General features: G+C 59.5%; 2 protein-coding genes across 2 annotated transcripts; one reads left to right on the forward strand and one right to left on the reverse strand.

The window, feature by feature from the left end:
* The first annotated feature begins 579 nt into the window (after positions 1 to 579).
* On the forward strand, positions 580 to 5,608 carry VPS51 (VPS51 subunit of GARP complex). The gene is given in 12 exon segments (XM_039552835.1): positions 580 to 809; positions 1,283 to 1,412; positions 1,636 to 1,782; positions 1,964 to 2,180; positions 2,273 to 2,399; positions 2,401 to 2,795; positions 2,797 to 3,001; positions 3,147 to 3,365; positions 3,665 to 3,889; positions 4,065 to 4,186; positions 4,649 to 4,736; positions 5,062 to 5,608. Coding segments are annotated over 12 exon segments (2,349 nt in total). The 5' UTR covers positions 580 to 596; the 3' UTR covers positions 5,323 to 5,608.
* A 334-nt stretch (positions 5,609 to 5,942) lies between these two features.
* On the reverse strand, positions 5,943 to 19,869 carry LOC104684531 (inner centromere protein). Its single transcript, XM_039552828.1, is given in 19 exon segments — positions 5,943 to 7,417; positions 7,849 to 8,008; positions 9,126 to 9,239; positions 9,745 to 9,835; positions 10,105 to 10,280; positions 10,474 to 10,596; positions 11,281 to 11,401; positions 11,752 to 11,861; positions 13,744 to 13,878; positions 13,961 to 14,016; positions 14,019 to 14,077; positions 14,575 to 14,626; positions 15,079 to 15,157; positions 16,587 to 16,620; positions 16,768 to 16,819; positions 18,188 to 18,457; positions 18,460 to 18,935; positions 19,483 to 19,596; positions 19,684 to 19,869. Coding segments are annotated over 19 exon segments (2,610 nt in total). The 5' UTR covers positions 19,857 to 19,869; the 3' UTR covers positions 5,943 to 7,202.
* Positions 19,870 to 19,896: the final 27 nt, after the last annotated feature.

Raw genomic sequence — 19,896 nt, forward strand, 5'->3', positions numbered from 1 at the left:
CACGTACCGGCCCGCTCACGGAACACACCCTGGCTGGATTAGGTGTGTTCTTTTCCACGTTTGGGGAGGAGAAAGGAGGCAGCAGGAACTTCCCTGGTGCAACGTGGCAGCTCTGGGCTCTTTCCCTTGGAAAGAATCGATGGCCTGTGATTCCTGGAGCAGGTGACTCTGGACGGAAGGCCGCTGGAGCAGCCTGACCCTCACCCTGGCGGGGTTTGTTTTGCCTTTCCTGCTGTAAATAAAGCTGATTTTAGACCTTTTAGCCCAAATGTTTGTTCCTTGTGCGAGGCGCAAGGTCGATCACCTGGCTGTACCTGCGGCCTCACAGCCCAATTCCGGCGTCACCCCAGGGCTGGAGCAGGGCCCTCGCGTGGGGTGGGGGGTGTCCCCAGGTCCCCACCCGGTGTCTTGGGGAGATGAGCATGGGGATGCACCGGGGCAGCGGGGACTCACGGGGACACGGGGGAGGCCCGGGGACGGTAACCGGGCCCCGCCACGTCCGGCGCCGCTCTCCCCGTCGCCATGGCAACCGGCGTCGCGCCGGAAGTGACGCGCGGAGGAGCCGGAAGCGGCGCCGGGGCGGAAGCGGCGGCGCGATGGCGGCGGTGACAGCGGGGAGCGGAGCCGGGAGCGGGGCCGGGGGCAGCCCCGAGGCCACCGGCGGAAGCACCGGCGGCGGCGGGTGGCGGCGTCCCCACGGGCCGCTCCAGCGCTACTATGGCCCGTCCACTGCCGAGGCGGCTGAGGCCGCCCCGGACCCCACCGACATCAATGGGCCCCACTTCGACCCGGAGGTGTTCATGACCAAGGTGACCTTTGATCCTCCCCAGGAAACCTCTCCCGCGGGCACCCCCACTTCGGAGGCGGCTCCGGGGACCCCGATGGGCGCCGGGAGGTCCCCGCGGGGCCGCGTCGCGAGGGATCCCGGTGGATGCCCCCGACTCCGGCGGGGCCGGTCCCCAGGGTCCCCAGAACCTTGGGAGCTCCAGTGTCCCGAGGGCACCCCAGAAAGGGCCTGGTCGGGCATCCCTATGGATATGCTCTTGTGGGGAGCCTGTAGGATCCTACGGGAATGGTACCGGGGTGCTCCGGAGCAGCTGGGTCGGGGCCAGTTGGCACTGCGGGAGGATCCCTGGAGGGCGGGGGGAGGCTCTTGGGGAACACTGCCGTATCCCAGGAGGAATCCGGGGGCGCAGGTTGGGATCCCGGAGGGCAGCTGATGATCTCAGTTAGGGGGCAGGGGAGGGGGCCAGAGGCAGATGTGCACCCGTCGTCCCCCCAGGTGCGCAGCGAGTGTCCCCTGGGGCAGCTCCTGGCCCGCGAGGCCGCGCTGGGGCGGGAGATCCGCGCCCTGGACAGCGACATGCAGACCCTGCTCTACGAGAACTACAACAAGTTTATCTCCGCCACCGGTGAGCCGTTCCCTCTGGATCCTGCCGATGGCAGCAGCGGGAGGTGGGAGCTCGGGGCTGTTCACTCTGGCAGCGCTGGGAAGCTGCCCTGGGGAACGCGGCGGCTCACCCCGCTGCGGTAACCAGCCTTCTCTGGGGGTTGTGGCTGTGGTCTGGTAGCCCTGGGCGGGCCGGGGGCGTCCCGGGCAGCCGAGGGACTCGGCGCTTGGCTCGTGTTCCCCAGACACCATCCGGAAGATGAAGGTGGATTTCCGGCACATGGAGGCGGAGATGGACGACCTGGCGGCCAACATGGCAGCCATCAGCGCCTCGAGCGCCCGCGTCAGCGCCGCGCTGCAGGACCGGCACCGCCGCGGCGCCCAGCTGGCCGGTACGGAGCGGGGCCGTCCGGGGGAGATCCAGGGGGATCTGTGGGGGTGGGGCATGTGGGGTGCAGGGGCAGACCCAGCAGGTGGGTGTCCCACATGGGGGGCAGACCCAGCAGCTGGTGCCACCCCCCGTCTTGTCCTGCTCCCTTTGTCTCCCCCGTGCCTGACCCCCTGTCCCTGCAGGGGTGCAGGCGCTGCTGCGGAAGCTGCAGGCGCTGGTGGAGGTGCCGGGGCGGCTGCGGCGCTGGGCGGGCACGGAGCCCGCTCGGGCCCTGCGCTGCCACGCCCGCGCCCGCGCCGTGCTGCGCCACTACCGCCACCTGCCCTCCTTCCGCGCCATCGAGGACGAGAGCCACGCCATCATGGCCGAGCTGGCCCAGCGCCTCCGCACACGCCTCCGGTGCGTCACCCTGGAGCCTGCTGATGACTTCTATTGCTTATTCCCTGTTTTCTGCCGTGCCACGGTTAACCCCGGACCCTCCCACCCACCAGGGAGGAGACGCTGGACCCCAAGGAGCTCACCGAGTGCGTGGAGATGCTGCTGCAGCTGGAGGAGCCGGCCGAGGAGCTGAGCGAGGAGTTCCTGAGCCAGGCGGGCGCGCGCCTCGAGGCCGAGCTGGCGGCGCTGGGAGGCCGAGCTGCCCGTGGCCGACCCCTCAGGCGCGGCCACCACGCCGCCGCCGCCCGCCTCCGACATCCTGGACTTCGTGGACCGCGGCAGCTCGGCCTTCGTGGGCACGCTGTGCCAGCTGGCCGGCTCGTACCGCGCACTGTTCGGCGGGGACGCGGGGCGCCTGGAGCCCTTCGCCGCCGCGCTGGCCGCCCGCTACTTCGCGCTGCTGGAGCGGCGGCTGGCGCTGGAGCGCGGCCTGGGCGACACGTCCCTGCTGGTGCGGGCGCTCGACCGCTTCCACCGCCGGCTGCGCGCCCTGCTCGAGCTGCTGCCCGCGGGCGCCGCCGCCGCCGCCGCCCTGGTGGCCCGAGCCGCCCGCGAGCGCGTCGACGCTACCTGCGCGCCTGCAGACCTTCTTCCTTGGCTGCCTGGGCGACGTGCGCCAGGCGCTGGCTGCCCCCCGGCCCCCTGGCAAAGAGGGGCCCGGCCTGCCCGACCTTCTGGCCACACTGGCCGCCTCCGTGCTCGGCCAGCTCAAGGCCGTGCTGGCCTACGTGCAGCTCTTCACCGCCAGGGATGTCGCCTTCGCCAGCCTGCCCTACTTCAAGGTGGGGCACCGCGGGGCGGGGCGCGGGACAGGCTGAGGGGGCTGGGGCAGTTTGGGGTCACTGCAGCAATCTGGGGGTGGCACAGGGAGGTTTGGAGCCCGTACAGGGGCAGTTTGGGGTGTGACCCCCCCCGTTTGTGGCACAGGGGGAGTTCTGTGTGACAGCAGTGCGTGAGGGACTGGTGGTGGCCTTCGTGCGCTGGCTGTGCCGCACCGCCCCGTGGCTTCGCCGACGGCCCGGCTGAGCGGGGAGCTCCCGCTGCCCCCCAGCCCTGCTGCTGCTCCTCGCCCGCCTCTGCCTGGACTATGAGAACTCCACCATCGGCTACATCCTCACCCTCACCGACGAGCAGTTCCCGCCCCAGGTGAGCCCCTAAGTGGCCCTAAGGGGATCCTGAATGTCCCTCAGAGATGTTCAGGGGGGTTTTGCATGGCCCCAAGAGCCCCTGGAGCCCCAAGTACACGTGAGAGGAGCAGCGATGCTGCTGCAGGCAGGGTGGCCCAGAGTGCCGCACCCGTCCGTCCGCGTGCCCCCAGGACATCAGATGTGGAGTCGTGGGCGGGGTGGCTTCCCCACACCTCCCCACGCCCCCCGTACCACCAGCAGGGCCAGCACTGCTGCAGGGGAGGCGCGGGGCTGTCCCTAGCGGTGTGTGTCCCCCAGGACTCGGGGCTGGCGGTGACACCGGGGCCAGCGCTGTGTGCGGAGGCGCGGGCGGCGGCGCAGCGGCTGCTGGACCACTACGTGGCAGGTGGCAGGGCGCGGCCGTGGCGCAGATGCTGCGCCAAGAGCGTCGAGACACGCGACTGGCTGGGCACCGTCGAGCCCCGCAACGTGCGCGCCGTCATGAAGCGCGTGGTGGAGGACATCACCGCCATCGACGTCCAGGTGGGGCTGCCGGCGGGGCGGGCACTCCTGGAGGGCTCCAGGGGGTTTGCCCAAGATCCCAGAGCGGCCCTTTGGGAAGGGTTTGGGAGGGTCGCAAAGACTTAGAGGGATGCTGGGTGGTTTGTGGGGTCCTTGGAGGGGGTTTTGGGTGCTGAGGCTGTGGTGCCGCACACAGGTGGGGCAGCTCTTCGAGGAGGGGGTGAGGCGGGCGCAGAGCAGCGATTCCAGCCGACGCGCCTTCTCCGTCTACAGCAGCTCGCGGGCGCCCGGCCGCTACGCCCCCAGCTACACCCCCAGGTCAGCCCCCGCCACCCCTGGGTCACCCTGGCAGCCCCAGGCTCCCTGTGTCACTGCGCGGGCCACCCCAGCACCCCTGGGCTCCTTGTCACTCCTGCAGTATCCACTGCATCTTCCCTGTCATCCTCTTCATGATCCCAGACTGTCCCAATAGATAGCCTCACACAATCTTGACAGCCCTTAGCTGCCCCCATGTCCCCAAACTGTCCCTGTTTGTCCCAACCATCCCTGTGTTCTTTACAACTGCCCCAGAATCCCCCGGTAATCCCCATGGCCCTTGTGTCCCTCAGTTGTCTCGTCCCTCCATGTCCTAGGACCATCCTCACGTTCCCCTGCCTTTCTGTCCCCAAACCATCCCTGCATCCTCTGACCGTCTCCATGGCCCCTAACGGTCCCTGTGTCCCTGTCCCCACATCCCTGGCTCTATCAAGTCCCTGACTGTCCCTGTGTCCATGCCCTCAGTGCCCCCATGGACACCCACCTGCTCAGCAACATCCAGAAGCTCTTCTCTGAGCGCATCGACATCTTCAGCCCTGTTGAGTTCAACAAGGTGAGGTCATGGGGACACCACCATGTCCCTAAACATCCCCAGAGGCCCCAAACTGCCCACCTTCCCAGTGCCACTTGTCCCTGGTGTCAGGGCTCGGGGGGTCCTTGGGAGCTGGTGACCAGGACAGGGGTGTCCCCGGTGTTCCCTGTCCTCGGTATCAGGACTCTGGCAGGAGATGGGGATCTGTGTAGCGACCAGGCCAAGGGCGTCCTTGTGCCACATGTCCCCATGCTCAGGAGTTCCTGGGGAGTGGCAGCCAGGACGGGGGCCCCCACATGCCATGTGCTGCCCGTGTGCCACGTGTTGCCGCTGTCCCCTCACGCAGGTGTCGGTGCTGACTGGCATCATCAAGATCAGCCTGAAGACGCTGCTGGAGTGCGTGCGGCTGCGCACGCTGGGGCGCTTCGGGCTGCAGCAGGTGCAGGTGGACGGGCACTACCTGCAGCTCTACCTGTGGCGCTTCGCCTCTGACGAGCGCGTGGTGCAGGGGCTGCTGGACGAGGTGGCCGCCAGCGCCGCCCACCGCTGCCTCGACCCCGTCCCCATGGAGCACAGCGTCGTCGAGCTCATCTGCGAGCGCGGCTAGCGTGAGGGACAGGGACGTGCCACGCCTGGGGCCTGTTACACCTCTGGGGACAGCAGACCTGCACCCTGTGAGTCCCTGCACGTACGTGAGGATGCTTTGTGCGTCCTTCCCAGCATGGCAGCACACGAGGACACCTTGTCCCCACGCTGAGTCCCACCATGTTGCTCAAACCCTCCTTCCCCATTGCCTCCCCACCCCAGTGACACAGTGTCATCCCCCACCTTGGTGACATCCCCTTTCGCCTGGAGACAGCCCCTTTGTCACTAATAAATTATGTGTGAATTGAGTGTTGTGTCCCTGTCTGTGCCCGGGGGCCGGGAGCTGGCCCTGCACGCAGGGGGGTCCCACCTGCAGCCAGGGTGACAGCACAGGGACAGGGGCTGGGCACTGAGTGATGTCCCCAATGGACCCACAGACATGAGGACCCCAAACCTTAAAAATCAGGCACCAAAAGCCCCCATGGGTGCTACAGAGTGCTGGGGAACCCCCAGGACACAGATTTTCCATTGGAAGTCAGAAGTTCTCCCCAGACAGGACGCTCCTGCCTCAAGGAATCGGCACAAAAGGGGCAGACTCCAAACCCTCAATTTCCACTAACAAAAAGCTGCAAGGAGCCCAGAGAAGGTAAAACTCACTTTATCCAACAGTGTTTGGCCAGGTCAGAAGCTTTTGTACAAGAAATCGCGGTCGCACGGACACAGACCTGGATGCACAGGACAGCCATGGAAGCACCGGCACTCCATGGGTACAGACAGCAAGAGCCAGACCTGGATCTACAGAGCAACCCCAGAAGCACAGACACTCCACAGATACAGACCTGGACATTCAGAGCAGCCCCAGAATACAGACACCAGTGCATTTAAATACAAAACACACATCTTTTGAAGAACATTTGCTGGCAAACAGCGCATTGGCTACAGACACACAGACAGGATCACGTCGCCTCGCACAGAGCAAAGTCTCTACAGGGGTTTTACAGGACTGGGCTGGGTGGGTGCAGAAGGAATGACTAAACCACCACGGGCTCCTGGAATGGGAAGGCTGAGCTGGAATTTTTGGTTCGATGAAATCGGGTTGGCCAGAGTCCGGTTAACAGCGGCTCACTGAACAGGAAGTGCTAAACAGGCCGAGAGACAGCGAGCTGATGCTGAGCCACAGCCAAGGGTGAACAAGGGGGATTACGGTTAAAAACATCCTCTCAATCCCATCTGGCCTCACAGATGGAATTTTCACTGAGAAACAAAAGAAGTCTGCCAGAACCCTTGCAGAGTTTCTCCTATCAAGGCCTAGAGCTGGCTCACACACCTGTGGCTCCTCAGGGACATGGTCACACCTGTGGTCACTGAGACCCTCGGCGTGTTCCCGCCTTGTTCCAGCTGTGCCAACATCAGCCATGCCCGGCTGATGGACACCACCACACAGGTGGGAAACAGAGCGATGAATCCCTGTGGGATTGCAGGAGATGAAGAGCACACCTGGGCACACCTTCCTGAGAAGAGCGGCGGAGCAGGCCGGACTGTGCCCTGGTGCAGTGGTGCCTGGCTGTCCCTGGCCTCGCGGGCAGCACAGACGTACAGCTGGCGGCAGGTACTGCCAGGCCCGTGGGGCGGGCAGGGGGGATCCCACAGCTTCAGTGACACCCCTCACCCGCCAAAGGTCTGAGTCCACGCCAGCTGCAAGCTAAGGGTAAGAGAGAGGCACTTCACAGGGCAGCACCTCGTGGCTTGGCCTGACAGACACCAGCCCCGCAAACCGAGGCGCAGGAAACCCAGGAAAAGCTGCCATTTATTCAACGCTAGAACCTAAATACTTAAAGTGAAGAGTGACTCCTTCCTCACCTGGAGACAGGAAGGCACAGCTGCTGCACACCAGCGCTCACCTCAGGGCTTCTTGAGGCCACAGGGCAGCCCCAGGGCCGGCTTGGCCCCCACGGTGGGCGGGGAGTGCCACACGGCCGAGCTGGTGCGCTTGAAGTAGCGGGGTTTGCTCTTGTAAAAGATGTGCTCCAGCCTGGGGCTGGGGATGGCCCCGAACAGCGCGTCCACGTCGGGGGGGTTGTAGTACTGCCGGATCACAGCCTGGCTGAGCTGGTGCCCTGCGGGAACAGACGAGGGCTGCGTTAATTTTGTTAACTGGGATCGCTGTGTAGGCTGTTGCGTGCCGTGTGTCCTGCTCTGCTCATCTCTCATCGCTCCAAGGCAGCTCAGCAGTGTATTTGTCCCCCATCACGTTGTGACAAGACCCCCAAGTGGTGGAGGAGGATTCCACGTTCCACATAGACTCATGGAACAGTCTGGACTGAAAGGGATTTTGAAACTCATGCAGTTCCAGCCCCCTGCCACGGGCAGGCACACCTTCCACAAGACCGGGCTGCTCCAAGCCCCTGTCCAGTCTCGGACACAGAAGTACCCCTTCCATGCTGGAGTACTTTTGACTCCTCCAGGCAGGAGGAACTGGGCAAAGCCCCACAGCAGGTCCCACAGTCTGCTGGGGGTCCTGGACACCCGTGTCCCCCCCCCCACATACCTGTGGCCCAGGCAGGGACAGGCTTGCGCGGCTGGCTCTCGTCATCCGTCGAGTCGTCGCTGTTCAGGTCCATCCCGTAGTCGTTCGAGCTTGTCACAGGCAGCTTGAATTCCTTCCTGTTCTGCGGAGTCATCTCGTACGAGTTGCAGGCAGGGGAATTCTAGAAGGGAAACACATTCCACAGGTGCTGGATGCAGCAGCACCAGCAGGCTCCAAGCTGCAGCAGGACCAGCTCGTCCCCACCTCCTGCTCTGTCACCTCATAGCAAACCCTGAGTCTGGCAGTTCTCAAGCTGGGACCCGAGAGCTTGACCCAAGTTCCAAAGCTGTGACCCGATGATGGCTGTGCATGGCCTTCTCCTGTTTAATTAGGCTGATTAATTTGCCATCGGTGGCATGAGCACACAGCGATAGATTAATCTAACAGCTCTAATAGAACGGAGCTCCACTCCAATCAAGGCAAGGTTAACTGGAGGTTTTATGTCGCTGGAGCAGAGTCACATGCTCTAAACACTCTGCAACCCAACTTCGGGGCTTGATTAATGATACAAAACTGCTAATTGCTGTACAGAGAACCTGCCCACCAGCTCAACCAGATTGAGCTCACGCTAATGGGAGCGGCACGGGCGGGAAGTGTAAGAGCAGGACAAAACCTACAACTACGGATTTCCGTTTTTTCAGCTGGAAATTTTCAGTAGAAATTCAATTTTCAGTCAGGAAATGAATCTCTGGAGAGCTGGACACAGTTGTCCTTCCCCACCAGAGACCCCCTTCATGGCTTTGTGTCCAGTGACATTAACTCCCATCCACTGGTTCTACACCTAAAGATTAAGATTCGGAGCTTTGCACTGAGCCAAGAGCCACGTGTTCGTTGCCAGTGTCCAGGACACGAATGCACACCCGCAGGATTCTCCCGTGCCAAAGCACCACCGTTCCACAGGCTCTGCCGCCACCTTGTGGCTCTTCCCAAATTTGACCCCAAATAAAACCTGCAGCACTTTCTGCCCCTGAGGTCTTTCCGCTAACTTAAGAGGCACTTAAGACAGCTCCAACAGCTGCTGTCTTACCCACAGCCAGAACCCCTGTCCAATCCCTCCTGCTTCCCTTCCCCCCGTCATTGAAACATTCGTGGAGCCAACCCCAGACAACCAGGATTTACAGAATCCCTGTGTTACTGGAAAGGCAGATAAAAGCAGAGGGGGGAGCTGCCCGAGGTTGGAGTGTGTCAGTGCCGGGACTGAACTCTGCTGTCACCTCTAAGGAGCCATCCCCAGTTACCTCCTTGTTCTCCAGGAGCAGTGCCTGGGCACTGTCTTTGGCCTTTTGCTCCTCTAACAGTTTCTTCTGCTCTTCCTCCTGCCTCTTCTTCTCCGCCAGCATCTGCTGCTCCTGCTGCCAAGAGACACCCACAGGATTACCCTTAGGGACTACACTGCCAGCCCAGCCATCCACCCTTGTGACAGGCCAAACACCCAAGCACCTCATTACAGCTGTTCCTCGTGCTGCTGAGGAGCGCCTGGGACGTGGTGCGGCCTCCTCAGAGGGGCACAAACCCACCGACCCCCTTGCCAGAGCATCAGCTGCCTTTCCCTGACAAAGCCAAGGCCTCCCGCCTTGGAAAACTTGCTGCTGACTTTATCCTGGGGCTATAAAAGCCAGAAACAAGCTGACCATCTGCAGAAGTCTGTGCTACTGATCTTGGCCTCTTTCTAGACTAGCAAACAGCATTTTTAGTTTAGTCTGCCCACGATACTGTAACCAGGTCCAACTTCCTTCTCAGAAGTGCCACAGCAGCTCCTCAGGGCTCCCCACAGCGTCCCCACTGAGCTGCTCCAACAGCAAGAGCTGCTGTAGCCAGACTGGGTGGCTCTATCCCTCCCCAAAATCAACCACTTACCTCCTTCTTCTCCATCTCCCTGCGGAGCCGCTCCTTAGCATCCGCTGCTTCCTTCTGCAGGCGGGCAGCCTTCTCCTGCTGCTCCCGGAGCCTGGGGACCACAGCACAGGCCCTCACTGCCAGAACCACACCAGGGCCCTCCCTCCCTCCCTCCCAGCTCTTCAGGCACTCCCCACCACGCTCCTGACATCCCTGAGCCCAGAGTTCCTCCTTGGCAGCTCGGCACCAGCGACAGTGCAGAGCTGTGCTGCCAGGTCACAGCAGCTTCCTGCTGCGCCAGCCTTCCACTCCTGCCCTCTGCTCCAGCTGCGTTTCAATCCCAGCACAGAATTTGGCACATAAATGGGGATTTCGCCTTACTTCTCCGCCTGGATCCGCTCCTGCTCCCTCTTCCTCTCCAGTTCTCTCTCTGCAGCCAATTGTCTCTCCTGCTCCTGCTCCGCCTGCCTCTGCTCAGCGATCTTCTGAGCACGCTCCTGTTCCTCTTCCCTCTTCTTCTGCATCAGCTCCCTGTGCCGCCGTTCCTCCTCCTCCGCCTGCAAGCCCAGGCAGGAGTTACTCGCCTGACAGGAGAAGGCTCCAGGGGACAGCACCAGGAACCCCTTGCTTGACCCAAAGCCCCATTGCTACATGGCAGGGAAACACTTCGGGGGTAAATCCCCAGTGCCCAAGGCAGGTGCATCCCCTGCCCAGTTCTGCCTGTGGGACACAGCAGGCCCGCACACACACCTGCTGCAGAGCTCTTTGTCTCCTGGCCTCCTCCTCTTGTCTGCGCCGGGCCTCAGCTTCCTCCATCTTCCTGGCGGCCACTCTCTTCTTGATCTTCTCCTCTGCCAGCCTTTCCTCCCGCACCTGGAGCACACACAGACCCAGTCTCAGGTAGGACAGCACGGCAAGACATCTCACAGGGCAAACCCTCCCTCCTTTTCCCCCAGCAACCAAGGAGGCCTGTGCTCTATTTTAAAAAGGTCATATTTAGGGCAGTGACCTTGTTTTACATCCTCACAGGCAGAGCTGACCCCATCCTGTGGTTTGCACATCCAGTCCCACAAAGCCATTGGAATATAACCTCAGAGCTGTGCAATCAGACAGGCAGCTGGGGATAATTAAAGCAGACAAATGACCACTAGGCCACTGCACAAATTGCCTGGAAGTCGGGGATCTGAGGAAGGCTCTGGATGAAGGATGTTTGCTTTCCCCTGTGCAGCTATTACTCAGATGTGAGAAGCAGCAGATAAAGCCTTGGGGCCATTAGGCCGCCTTTATCTACTGCAAGTCCTTCTCCCATCTACCAGAGCATTAATAAATCCCATTTAGATTCGTGATTATGGAAAAACAGAGGTTCATCTGCCACGTGCTGTATCCAGACAAAGGCTGTCCCTCAGGATCACCAAGGCTCTGGAAACTTCCTTATTCGACTACTCTTTGGTTCAGCCTCTAAAACCCAAGCAGTCTCTTCCCAGAGGGCACATTTGTGCCCTACCAGCTGCCTCAGTGACTCCTGATTGTCCCCAACAAGCTCTGCAGGGGCTGTACCTTCTCGGTCTTCTCATCAAACAGCGCAATCTTCTCCTTGATCCTCCTCTTCCTCTCCTTCTCCATCTCCTCCGCCCGCTCCCGGGCTTGCAGCACCTTGCGCAGCCGCTCCTCGCGCTTCCTGAGGACACAGCCCAGCTCACCCTCGTGTTCCAGCCAGGTGAGCTCCCCCCAGCTCAGCACAAGGCCAAAGAGACACAGCAGGAAATTCAGTGGCCCAAATTCCCCATTCATTTAAGCACCAGCCACGTTTAAGCTCCGTCAGAAAGGGAGGACTCAAGACAAAAAAGCTGCAGCAGTGGGCAGCGAGAACAGTCAAAGCTTTGTATCAGCATTCCACAGATACCCCAAGGATAAACACTTGTGCCTGTGCCCACAGGAATTTCTGCTGCTTGCACAGTCCCTGCAAGATAAAACACCTGGATGCAGGAACCTACAGGTGCCAAGAGCAGCGTGACCACATCTACTCACAGCTTCGCCTCTCCGAGTCGCCGTTTCTTCTCCTCCTCCAGCTTTTGCCTTCTCAGCTGCTCGGCTTCTTGCTTCTTCCGCAGAGTCTCCAGCTTCTGCCTCTCCTTTTCCTGAGGGGAATTGAAGTGTGATTGCACCCACTGGCCAGGGCTCCTTCCCACCCCACCTGCTCTGTGCAAGGGCCCAGAGGTGACAGCAAGGAGCTGCAGCAGGAATGTGGGATGGTGACAGCCCTGGAGCAGGGCTCAGGCAGCCTGTGACCTGGTCACACATGGACACACGAAAGGAAAACACCGCTGTGAATCTCAGGGAGCAGGAGGAGAAGCCAGGGTGCTCAAACAGGAGCATCAGCTCTGGAAGCCCAGGCAGCATCCTCAGGGACTGCAGGCAGCCAGCCCCGTGCTTTCTCTTGGTGCAAAGGAGCCACCAAGCAGCGCTAATGCCTGGCACGGCTCCCGCTTCCTGCGGCGAGCACGGGGACAGATGGTGCTCCAGGAAACACCTTGAGCTCCTGCTGGCGCCTGTGCCTCCCACGAGGCTCGATCTGGTGGTGAACCACGAGCGCTCCGAGAGCGCCCAGCCTGCTCCGGCACGCAGCCAGCTCCATGTGCCAGCCAGAAACGGGGGCTTTCTCCTCGTTCTCCTGACCCAGCCTAGGCACACTGTCAGCCAGGGGAGCGAGATCCAGCCACCACTGCAGGCACAGCAAATGGATCAACATCAACCCACTCCATGCCAAAGCAGGCCTGGTCTCAGCACAAACCCACAGGTCAGCATGGGCATTGTCCGAGGGAATCCCTTACACTGGGCTCTGTGCTGGGAATGCTTGGTGCTGTCAGCATCCAAACTGGTTAATATAAAACTAACAACTACATCTTATTGCTCTGCTGCTATTTAGTTATGTTTAGCTCCCACATGGAAAAACTCCCGAGGGGGAGCTGCCTGCACTGGAATGAAACCTGAAACATTCCACGAACTGACAGCAGCAGAGGAAGCACTCCCTAGCCACAAGACTCTTTTCTCATCCTATTAACTCCTCTGTAGTACTGACACTAACATCAGCAGGAGCCCAGTGAGACTGAAGCTGGAATCCTTCACTGTTTCCCAACGGCCTTCCCCGACCTGCTGGAGCACAGGCAGCCTCTGAACACGGCTCTAGGAAGCTCTGCCATTAGGCTGCTAGATGCAGGAATACCAATCCCTGCATCCTGCCCTCCCCTTTCTCCCTCTCAGCTCTCCTGCAAGGAAAAACCAGCCCTAGAGCTGCCTGTTTTGCAGGTGAGTTGTTGGGTATCAGGAGTATGAGCAATTCCTGCTTGGCACACAGCTTCCAGCATGGCTCTGAGTGAATCCAGGAAGCTACACCCTTGCCTAGAACCAGCTCTCAAATCCCTCCCTCCCAAACTGCTCCGGGCTTGGAAAACCAGGGGCTTGGTTGGAAAGCTCCCTGGGGTACTGCAGAAACACCTGCCTGCAGCCAGCCAAGGTGTGCTGCTGGTCCCAACAGGATCCATCAGTGAGACTGATGCCTGCTCGATTTGGACACCAGCAGCTGTCTGACTGGCCCCACATCCAGGACAGCCTCATGTTTCCTCCTGCCTCAAGGGTTTGGAAAACCTCCAAGGTTTGGATTTAAGAGGTATTTACTCAATCTCAATCATGAGAAAAGTCCTAGGAAGGAGACCTGGGATCTACAGGCTTCAGTTATCAATACAACTCAACATTCACAATCCCCTTGACTTCTGTTTCCCAGTTTTCATCTCTGACTGTTACTTGCCAATAGCACAGGGGAACGATGCAGGAATAAAGCCTGGAGTTAAAATCGGAATTCTTCAGGAAGCTGACTAACCCCAATTTTATTTATTCAAGAGTAAACAGACCTCTTCAAGTCACAGTTTCAAATGGGTTGCAAAGCTCCTTTCACGCCTGCGCTTTAAGTTAGGCACTTAATCAAACCACCGCGTACTGGCTGAGAGCAGAGCCCCCTCTTACCTTGGGATCAGCCTGGACAGGGGTGTTGTACCTGATGAAGGATTTTATGACTCCGGTCCTCCCCACAGAGCTCGGTGTCATGAGGAGCTGGTTCTTCTGCACAGTGTGCAGGAACGTTTTGAACGGGCGCACCACCTGTGGGAGGAACAGCAAAGTGTGAGCGGGGCTGAGTAAAAAAGGGTCTTGGTGAGGCATTCCAGGGTTACAAGGACCTCACCCTGCTGGCTGGGAGGACTGGGGATGGGGTCTTCCTCCTGAGAGGAGACAGCCCCCCTCCTCTGCCTGCTGGTGGTCGTAGCGCTCGTCCACGGCTCTCTTGTAGCTCGGCTTCCTCCTGTGAGACAGCACAGCCCATCACACCGGGCAAATCCTCCTCCTGCCTCCAAGCCAGGGCTGGAAAGGGCCATAAACTATCCTGGGCTTAAGAGAGACTCCAGCGTGGCCAGGCCCTGGCACAGGGTGCCCAGAGCAGCTGTGGCTGCCCCTGGATCCCTGGCAGTGCCCAAGGCCAGGCTGGACATTGGGGCTGGAGCAGCCTGGGACAGTGGAAGGTGTCCCTGCCATGGCAGGGGTGGGACTGGATGGGCTTTAATGTCCCTTCCATCCCAAACCAGTCTGTAATTCTAAGATTGTGCACGCACAGTGGGCCAATAAATAAAACCCTAATGCAATAGAAAATACAAATTAAATCACAGAATCGTGGAGGCAGGGAAAACTTATTTGCAGAAATTTCAGGGTCACAAACGCTGAGGCCAGTGAACAACGTCCCAGCACTGAACCTGTTTGGAACAGAACCACAGCCCGCCCGAGACACTTCCAACCAGGATATACCTGGCACTCTGGGGTGGATCCAGGGTCCCTCCGTTCTTATTTAAGTTGTTTTCTGAAAGAGAACAGTTACACAGTGAGTTCTAGCAGGAAAAATCCCCTCCAACACGGGTTTGACAGCAGAGAAGGGACGTTGCAGCTCACTGAACAGCAAAACCACCTGTGTGAGTGGGCACGGCAGCACCTGGCTCTCATGGCACCGCTCCCACCTGGAAACTCCAGACAAAGCTGTCTGGGTTCTGCACAGCTTCAGCAACAGTGCTCAACTGGGCCTCCCACAACCCTCCAGCCTCATTATATCCATCTCCATGTGCTTGCCAGGATGGAAATAACTCCAGCACAGAGTTTTCTCACTGCTAATTGTCTGAAACAAATCCCTGCTCATCAAACATTAATTAATCTTTCCAACTGAGCTCTCAAATTAACCAGTCAATCTTTCCAGCTTCCCAACCAGCCTCCCAAAACGATAGCTTCCCTAAGTGCTGCCCCAAAGCCCTCCGGAATTACCACTGCTGCTCGGCTCCTGGGGCTGCCCGTGTTTGCTGACTGTGTGGGAGCGAAGGGACATCCGAGGGCTTTGGCAATCCTGTGGGAAAAGCAGAGGGGTCTCAGGACAACTGCACATGGAAACGGCCCGTTCCTGGTTCAGATGGTGGCGTGGTTCCGACACAGGAAGGGTCAGCGGCGTTACCAGGGAATGCCAGAGCCCCTCTTGGCAAAGCCCTGGATGCTGCATCATCAGGAGAGGTGCAGACAAACACGAGCATCTGCGCTGCTTCAGCTCAACCAGCTCATCAACCATTAAGGCAGGAGCCTTCCAAGCTGTAAATCTGTGCTGCCGGAGCGCTGGCCAGAGCCAGCGTGCCCATTTCCCTGAGCAGTGACGAACGGGGAGCCTGGAGACAGCGGGCAAATGGCTCATTCCCATGATTTATCTGTTTGTTATGGGATACCCAGCGCTGCTCGCTGCCTCTGCACTTAGGCTGGGGCGTGCTCCACTGGGATAATGGGCTGTGGTTCTGGAATTGCTCCCTGCTAGCAGCACCAGCATTACCTCCCGGTCAGCGCTTCACAGTGCTGCGCTGGGAAGAGAAGAAAAGGCATTGATGGAGAATTCATCCTCCCCAATTCCTTCTGCAGGGCCCAGAAAAACTGACTTTTTTTTGAGTTTCTGCACAGCTGTAACAGCTCTCCTTGTCTTCACAAGCGCTTCAGGTCACTGCTCTTCCCCATTAATTCAGGCTGTGCTCATTGAAATTTATTCTGGACAAAACACTGACACGATCCTGGGATTACTTCCTCGGCGAGGATTGTGGAGGGAAAGGTGTTGACCTGAATAATATTCACAAATTTCTGCCTGTGTCCAAACTAACAAGTGTTGAATTACCTGCAGGACTGACCAAAAGGCCAAAAGAAGCTTTAAAAATACGGTGTGCAAACCACGCCACCAGCTGAACCAAACTCCCCTGAACTATAAGGTTTTTTTATCTGTAGAGATTGGGCACTGAATCTTCACACAATGATCTCTAGCAAGAGGTTAAGAAGGAAGAGCCAAGCAGGACTCAACCCCGAGGTCAGGCTCAGGGTGGTGCGCAACAAGTTCAACAGATTTAGGAAAGTGACAGAGGAAAGGCCATGTTTTAGTCAGAGAATCTTGGAAAGCATCCGAGACTGTCACACCCTTCTTACAGAACGCCTCCACCTGCACCCAAAGCCATGGGTCACACGTGCTCATTTCCCAGAGAAAACTTTGCTGGTTTTGGTTTTGCTGGTTCTGGAATGTTGTGATTGAGACTTTTGCTAGTCCGAGTACCAGAACCACAGAGGCTGTGGATGGGCTCACACACCTCTGAGCCAGATGCTCTGTGCCTTCCCCACTCGCTGCTATGGGACAGGTTACAAGGTCTGGCAATCCACAGCCAGAGCTCCCAAGTTTCCCACTAAGGTGTATTCCACACGTTTCCCTCCCAGATCCACACAGACACAAATGCTTTTAATCCCTGCCCAAGTCTTACCAGCTTGGAGGGGGTGGAGGATCCAGGAGGAGGCCTAGAAAAAAAACGGAAGACAAAAGGGGCTGTGCTTAACAACACTGAGGAAACTGGGAAGCCACTTGGGTTTTACACCAAGAATGGCAGTGAAAAAGTCCTGCAAGGAGGGTAGTGAGGATAAATAAATAAGTGAAAGCATTCTTACCCAGCTTTGACAACTGTTTCCTCATCCTCTGGCACACTTACGGAGCTGGAGACTGTGGGAGAGGAAAGAACACACCTGAGCTGTGAGGCTGGGGTGCAGGCCAAGGATCTGCCGGGACAAGGGCCTGCAGACACTGCAGAGGGACCTGTCCTGCCCTGGCGAGCACACGCAGGCGGCACTGCAGGAACGCGCCCGGCGGTTCCGGCTCAGGAAAGCACTTGTCAATTATGGATGAGTTCAGGGCAATATTCCACCAGCTAGCACTAATGGGGCGGGGCTTGGCCTTGGGCTTATCTGCAGGGCCCTGAGTGGACATCAGGAGCAGTCAGAGCCAGCCTTATTTACAGTGGGAGTGCTGCTCCCCAAGCCAGCATTCCAGCTGGCTCTGCTGCGCTGAGCTCGGAAGCCCCAGCACAGCCGGAACCTGCCATGAATAACCATAGCACCCAACAATCCCAGACTGGCTGGGGTGGGAAGGGAGCTTAAGGATCATCCACTCCCAGCCCCTGCCTTGAACAGGGACACCTCACACTAGCCCAGGTTGCTCCAAGCCCTGTCCAACCTGGCCTTGGGCACTGCCAGGGGTGGGGCAGCCACAGCTCTATCAACCCGTGCCAGGGCCTTGCCTCCCTCAAATGGAAGGATTCCTTCCACATATCCCATCTAAATTTCCCCTTTTTCAGTTTGAACCCATTTCCCCTTGTCCTGTCACTCCAGTTCCTGATTAAGAGTCCCTCTCCAGCTTGTTTGCTTAATAATTCGGGCAGTTTAGACCAGACTGTCCTTCCCTAAACCTGCCTCTGCCACCAACTGTAAAAGTGTGGGAGACTTTTAATCTACAAAGCTCAGCCTTGAAATTCCCTTCTCAAACTCTAGACCCAGCAGCCAGATGCTGCCAAGGAGAAGGGAACTGAAGGAAACAGGCAGGGCTTTGGGAGAATCCATCAGCCCTTTTGGATCCCCAAACCCTTCTCAGCTTTGCCAGCTGTCCCCACAGAAACCAGGAAGACCAGCTGAGCAGAGCTGTGCCTGCCCCAACCCTGGAAGTGTTCAAGGCCAGGTTGGATGGGCCTTGGAGCACCCTGGGATAATAATGGTACTGGTACCTCCAGCCCAAACCATCCTGGGATACCAGGATTAACGACTTCTCCCAGCAAATCAGCAATGGTTAAAGCTAAATTGAAATGGAGACACTGAGGCTGATCTCCCAGGTGGTTGACAAGGCTGAATTAATTCAGTTACCTGGGTTTCTCTGCTCACAGGGGGCTCCAGAAAGCCAGGGAGAACTTCCATGAGGGACTGCAGCCTGTCTAGCCCGGGAAGCTCAGCTGCTACCCCCAGAGCAGGTACCCAGCCCCAGCACTCTGCTTTCCTCAGCAGCAGAAAGCGGCAGAACCCCCCCCACGGCACCCCAACTCACCATCCACAGAGCTGCAAGACACGGATCTCTTCCGAGCCGCCTTCTTCCTGCCCGCTGCCCTGGCGATGGATGTCCGGATCATGCTCTCCCTCTTGCTGGCCAGGGAGTACTTCTCTGCCAGGGAGGTTCTGCGGCTCAGCGAGGCTTTCCCCATCAGGCTGCGGCGCACGGAGCGGCGGCTGAGCCGGGCGCCGGTCGGAGTCCCCGGGCTGTCCCTCGGGGGCTGGCAGGGCTCCTCGGTGTGGCTGTGCTCCTGCAGGGAGCCGTCCCCTCCTCCAGCCCAGCCTCCGTGCTCAGGGTGATGGTGACGTTGGCTGCCTTCGCAGTCTGCAGCTCGGGCACAGCCTGCCTGGCCTCGAGGGTACAGGGCACCGCCAGCTCAGGGGCCGTGGGCACCAGTGGCGATGTGGGAGCACCGTGTTCCTCGGGAGAGCCATTCCCTGAGCTCGTGGGGAGCAGCTCTGCCGGCTCTGTTCCGCTCCTCCGGAGGGGCACTGTAGCACCAATGTGGTCAGCTTCCACGCAGGGATCCTTGTCCTTCCCTGCTGCCTGCTGGGGAGGAGGCGTCTCAGGAACCACCTTGGAGCTGCTGGCAGAGGCTGCAGCCCGGGACCGTGTCACACGCTGGGGTGGAGAGCTTTCTTTGGCCTCGGCCCTGCTGAGTTCCAGGTTTTCTTTGTTCCGGAGTCGCTGAGAAGCTCGCACAGAAGGCACCAGTTTGAGGCTGCTGTTCCTCCTCCTGGAGAGTCTGATCACAGCAACAGTGCGTTAGATGGGAACAGGAGTCGGGAACAGCCCCGACTCCTTCCGTGCACGCACGGGAGCGGAGCCAAAACACCTGGGACGGGCCCAGGAGACACAGAGCTGCACAAAGCAGCTAATGCAGACAGTAATTAAATTATGGAATAAATTAAGTTTAAATGACTTTGAAGAAGAAAGATAATAGACAGAGACACGGGGACATAGAACCAGGCAACAAACAAAAGCACTTCTCGTGAGAATCAAAATCCAATGTTTTTCGGCCGAGAGAGCCCCAGGCACACGGCCTGACCGGACCTTTAACACCAGGGGGTCGCGCGGGACGAAGGAAGGGGAACTCGCACTGACAAAGGAGAGAGGATCGCCAGGACACGCTCCGTGCAGGGGACTGTTCCCCTGAACCCTTGGCAGCAGGTCTGCTCAGCCTCCCACGGGCTCCCTCCGTTCTCCAGGCCCCGCGGACACCCTCTGCGCTCCCGCTTTCCGCGGCCCGTCCCGAACGGGGCTCCCCGACCCCCGCTCCCGCCGCCCCTCACCGCTTCCTGCCGGGCTCCTGCTCCTCTTCCTGCAGGGCCGACAGCCGCTTCCTCCGCTGCCGTTTCTTCTGCGACGGCGTCTTGGGCATCAGCTCCAGCTCCTCGCTGTAGTTGCTAGAGAGGAAGAGGAGATCAAGACGGGATCAGCGCGGAGGGCGGCCGGTACGGGCCGGGGCCCAGGGGGGAGCGGGACGCGGGTACCTAACAAACATCCGGACGGCCTCCTCATAGATCTCATCCAGCCACACCATATCGGTCTCGTCCACGTGCTGCAGGAACTGGGCCAGACGCCGGTCGCACTCCGCGGGCAGCTCCAGCGAACGCGCCGCGGCCGCCGCAGGCCCCATCGCCGCCGCGGCCACCTTCGCGGCCATCGCCTCAGCGTCAACTGCCGCGCGCGCGCGGCACGCCGTT

The sequence above is a fragment of the Corvus cornix genome, chromosome 5 (assembly GCF_000738735.6).
Source record: "Corvus cornix cornix isolate S_Up_H32 chromosome 5, ASM73873v5, whole genome shotgun sequence".
Taxonomy (NCBI): domain Eukaryota; kingdom Metazoa; phylum Chordata; class Aves; order Passeriformes; family Corvidae; genus Corvus; species Corvus cornix.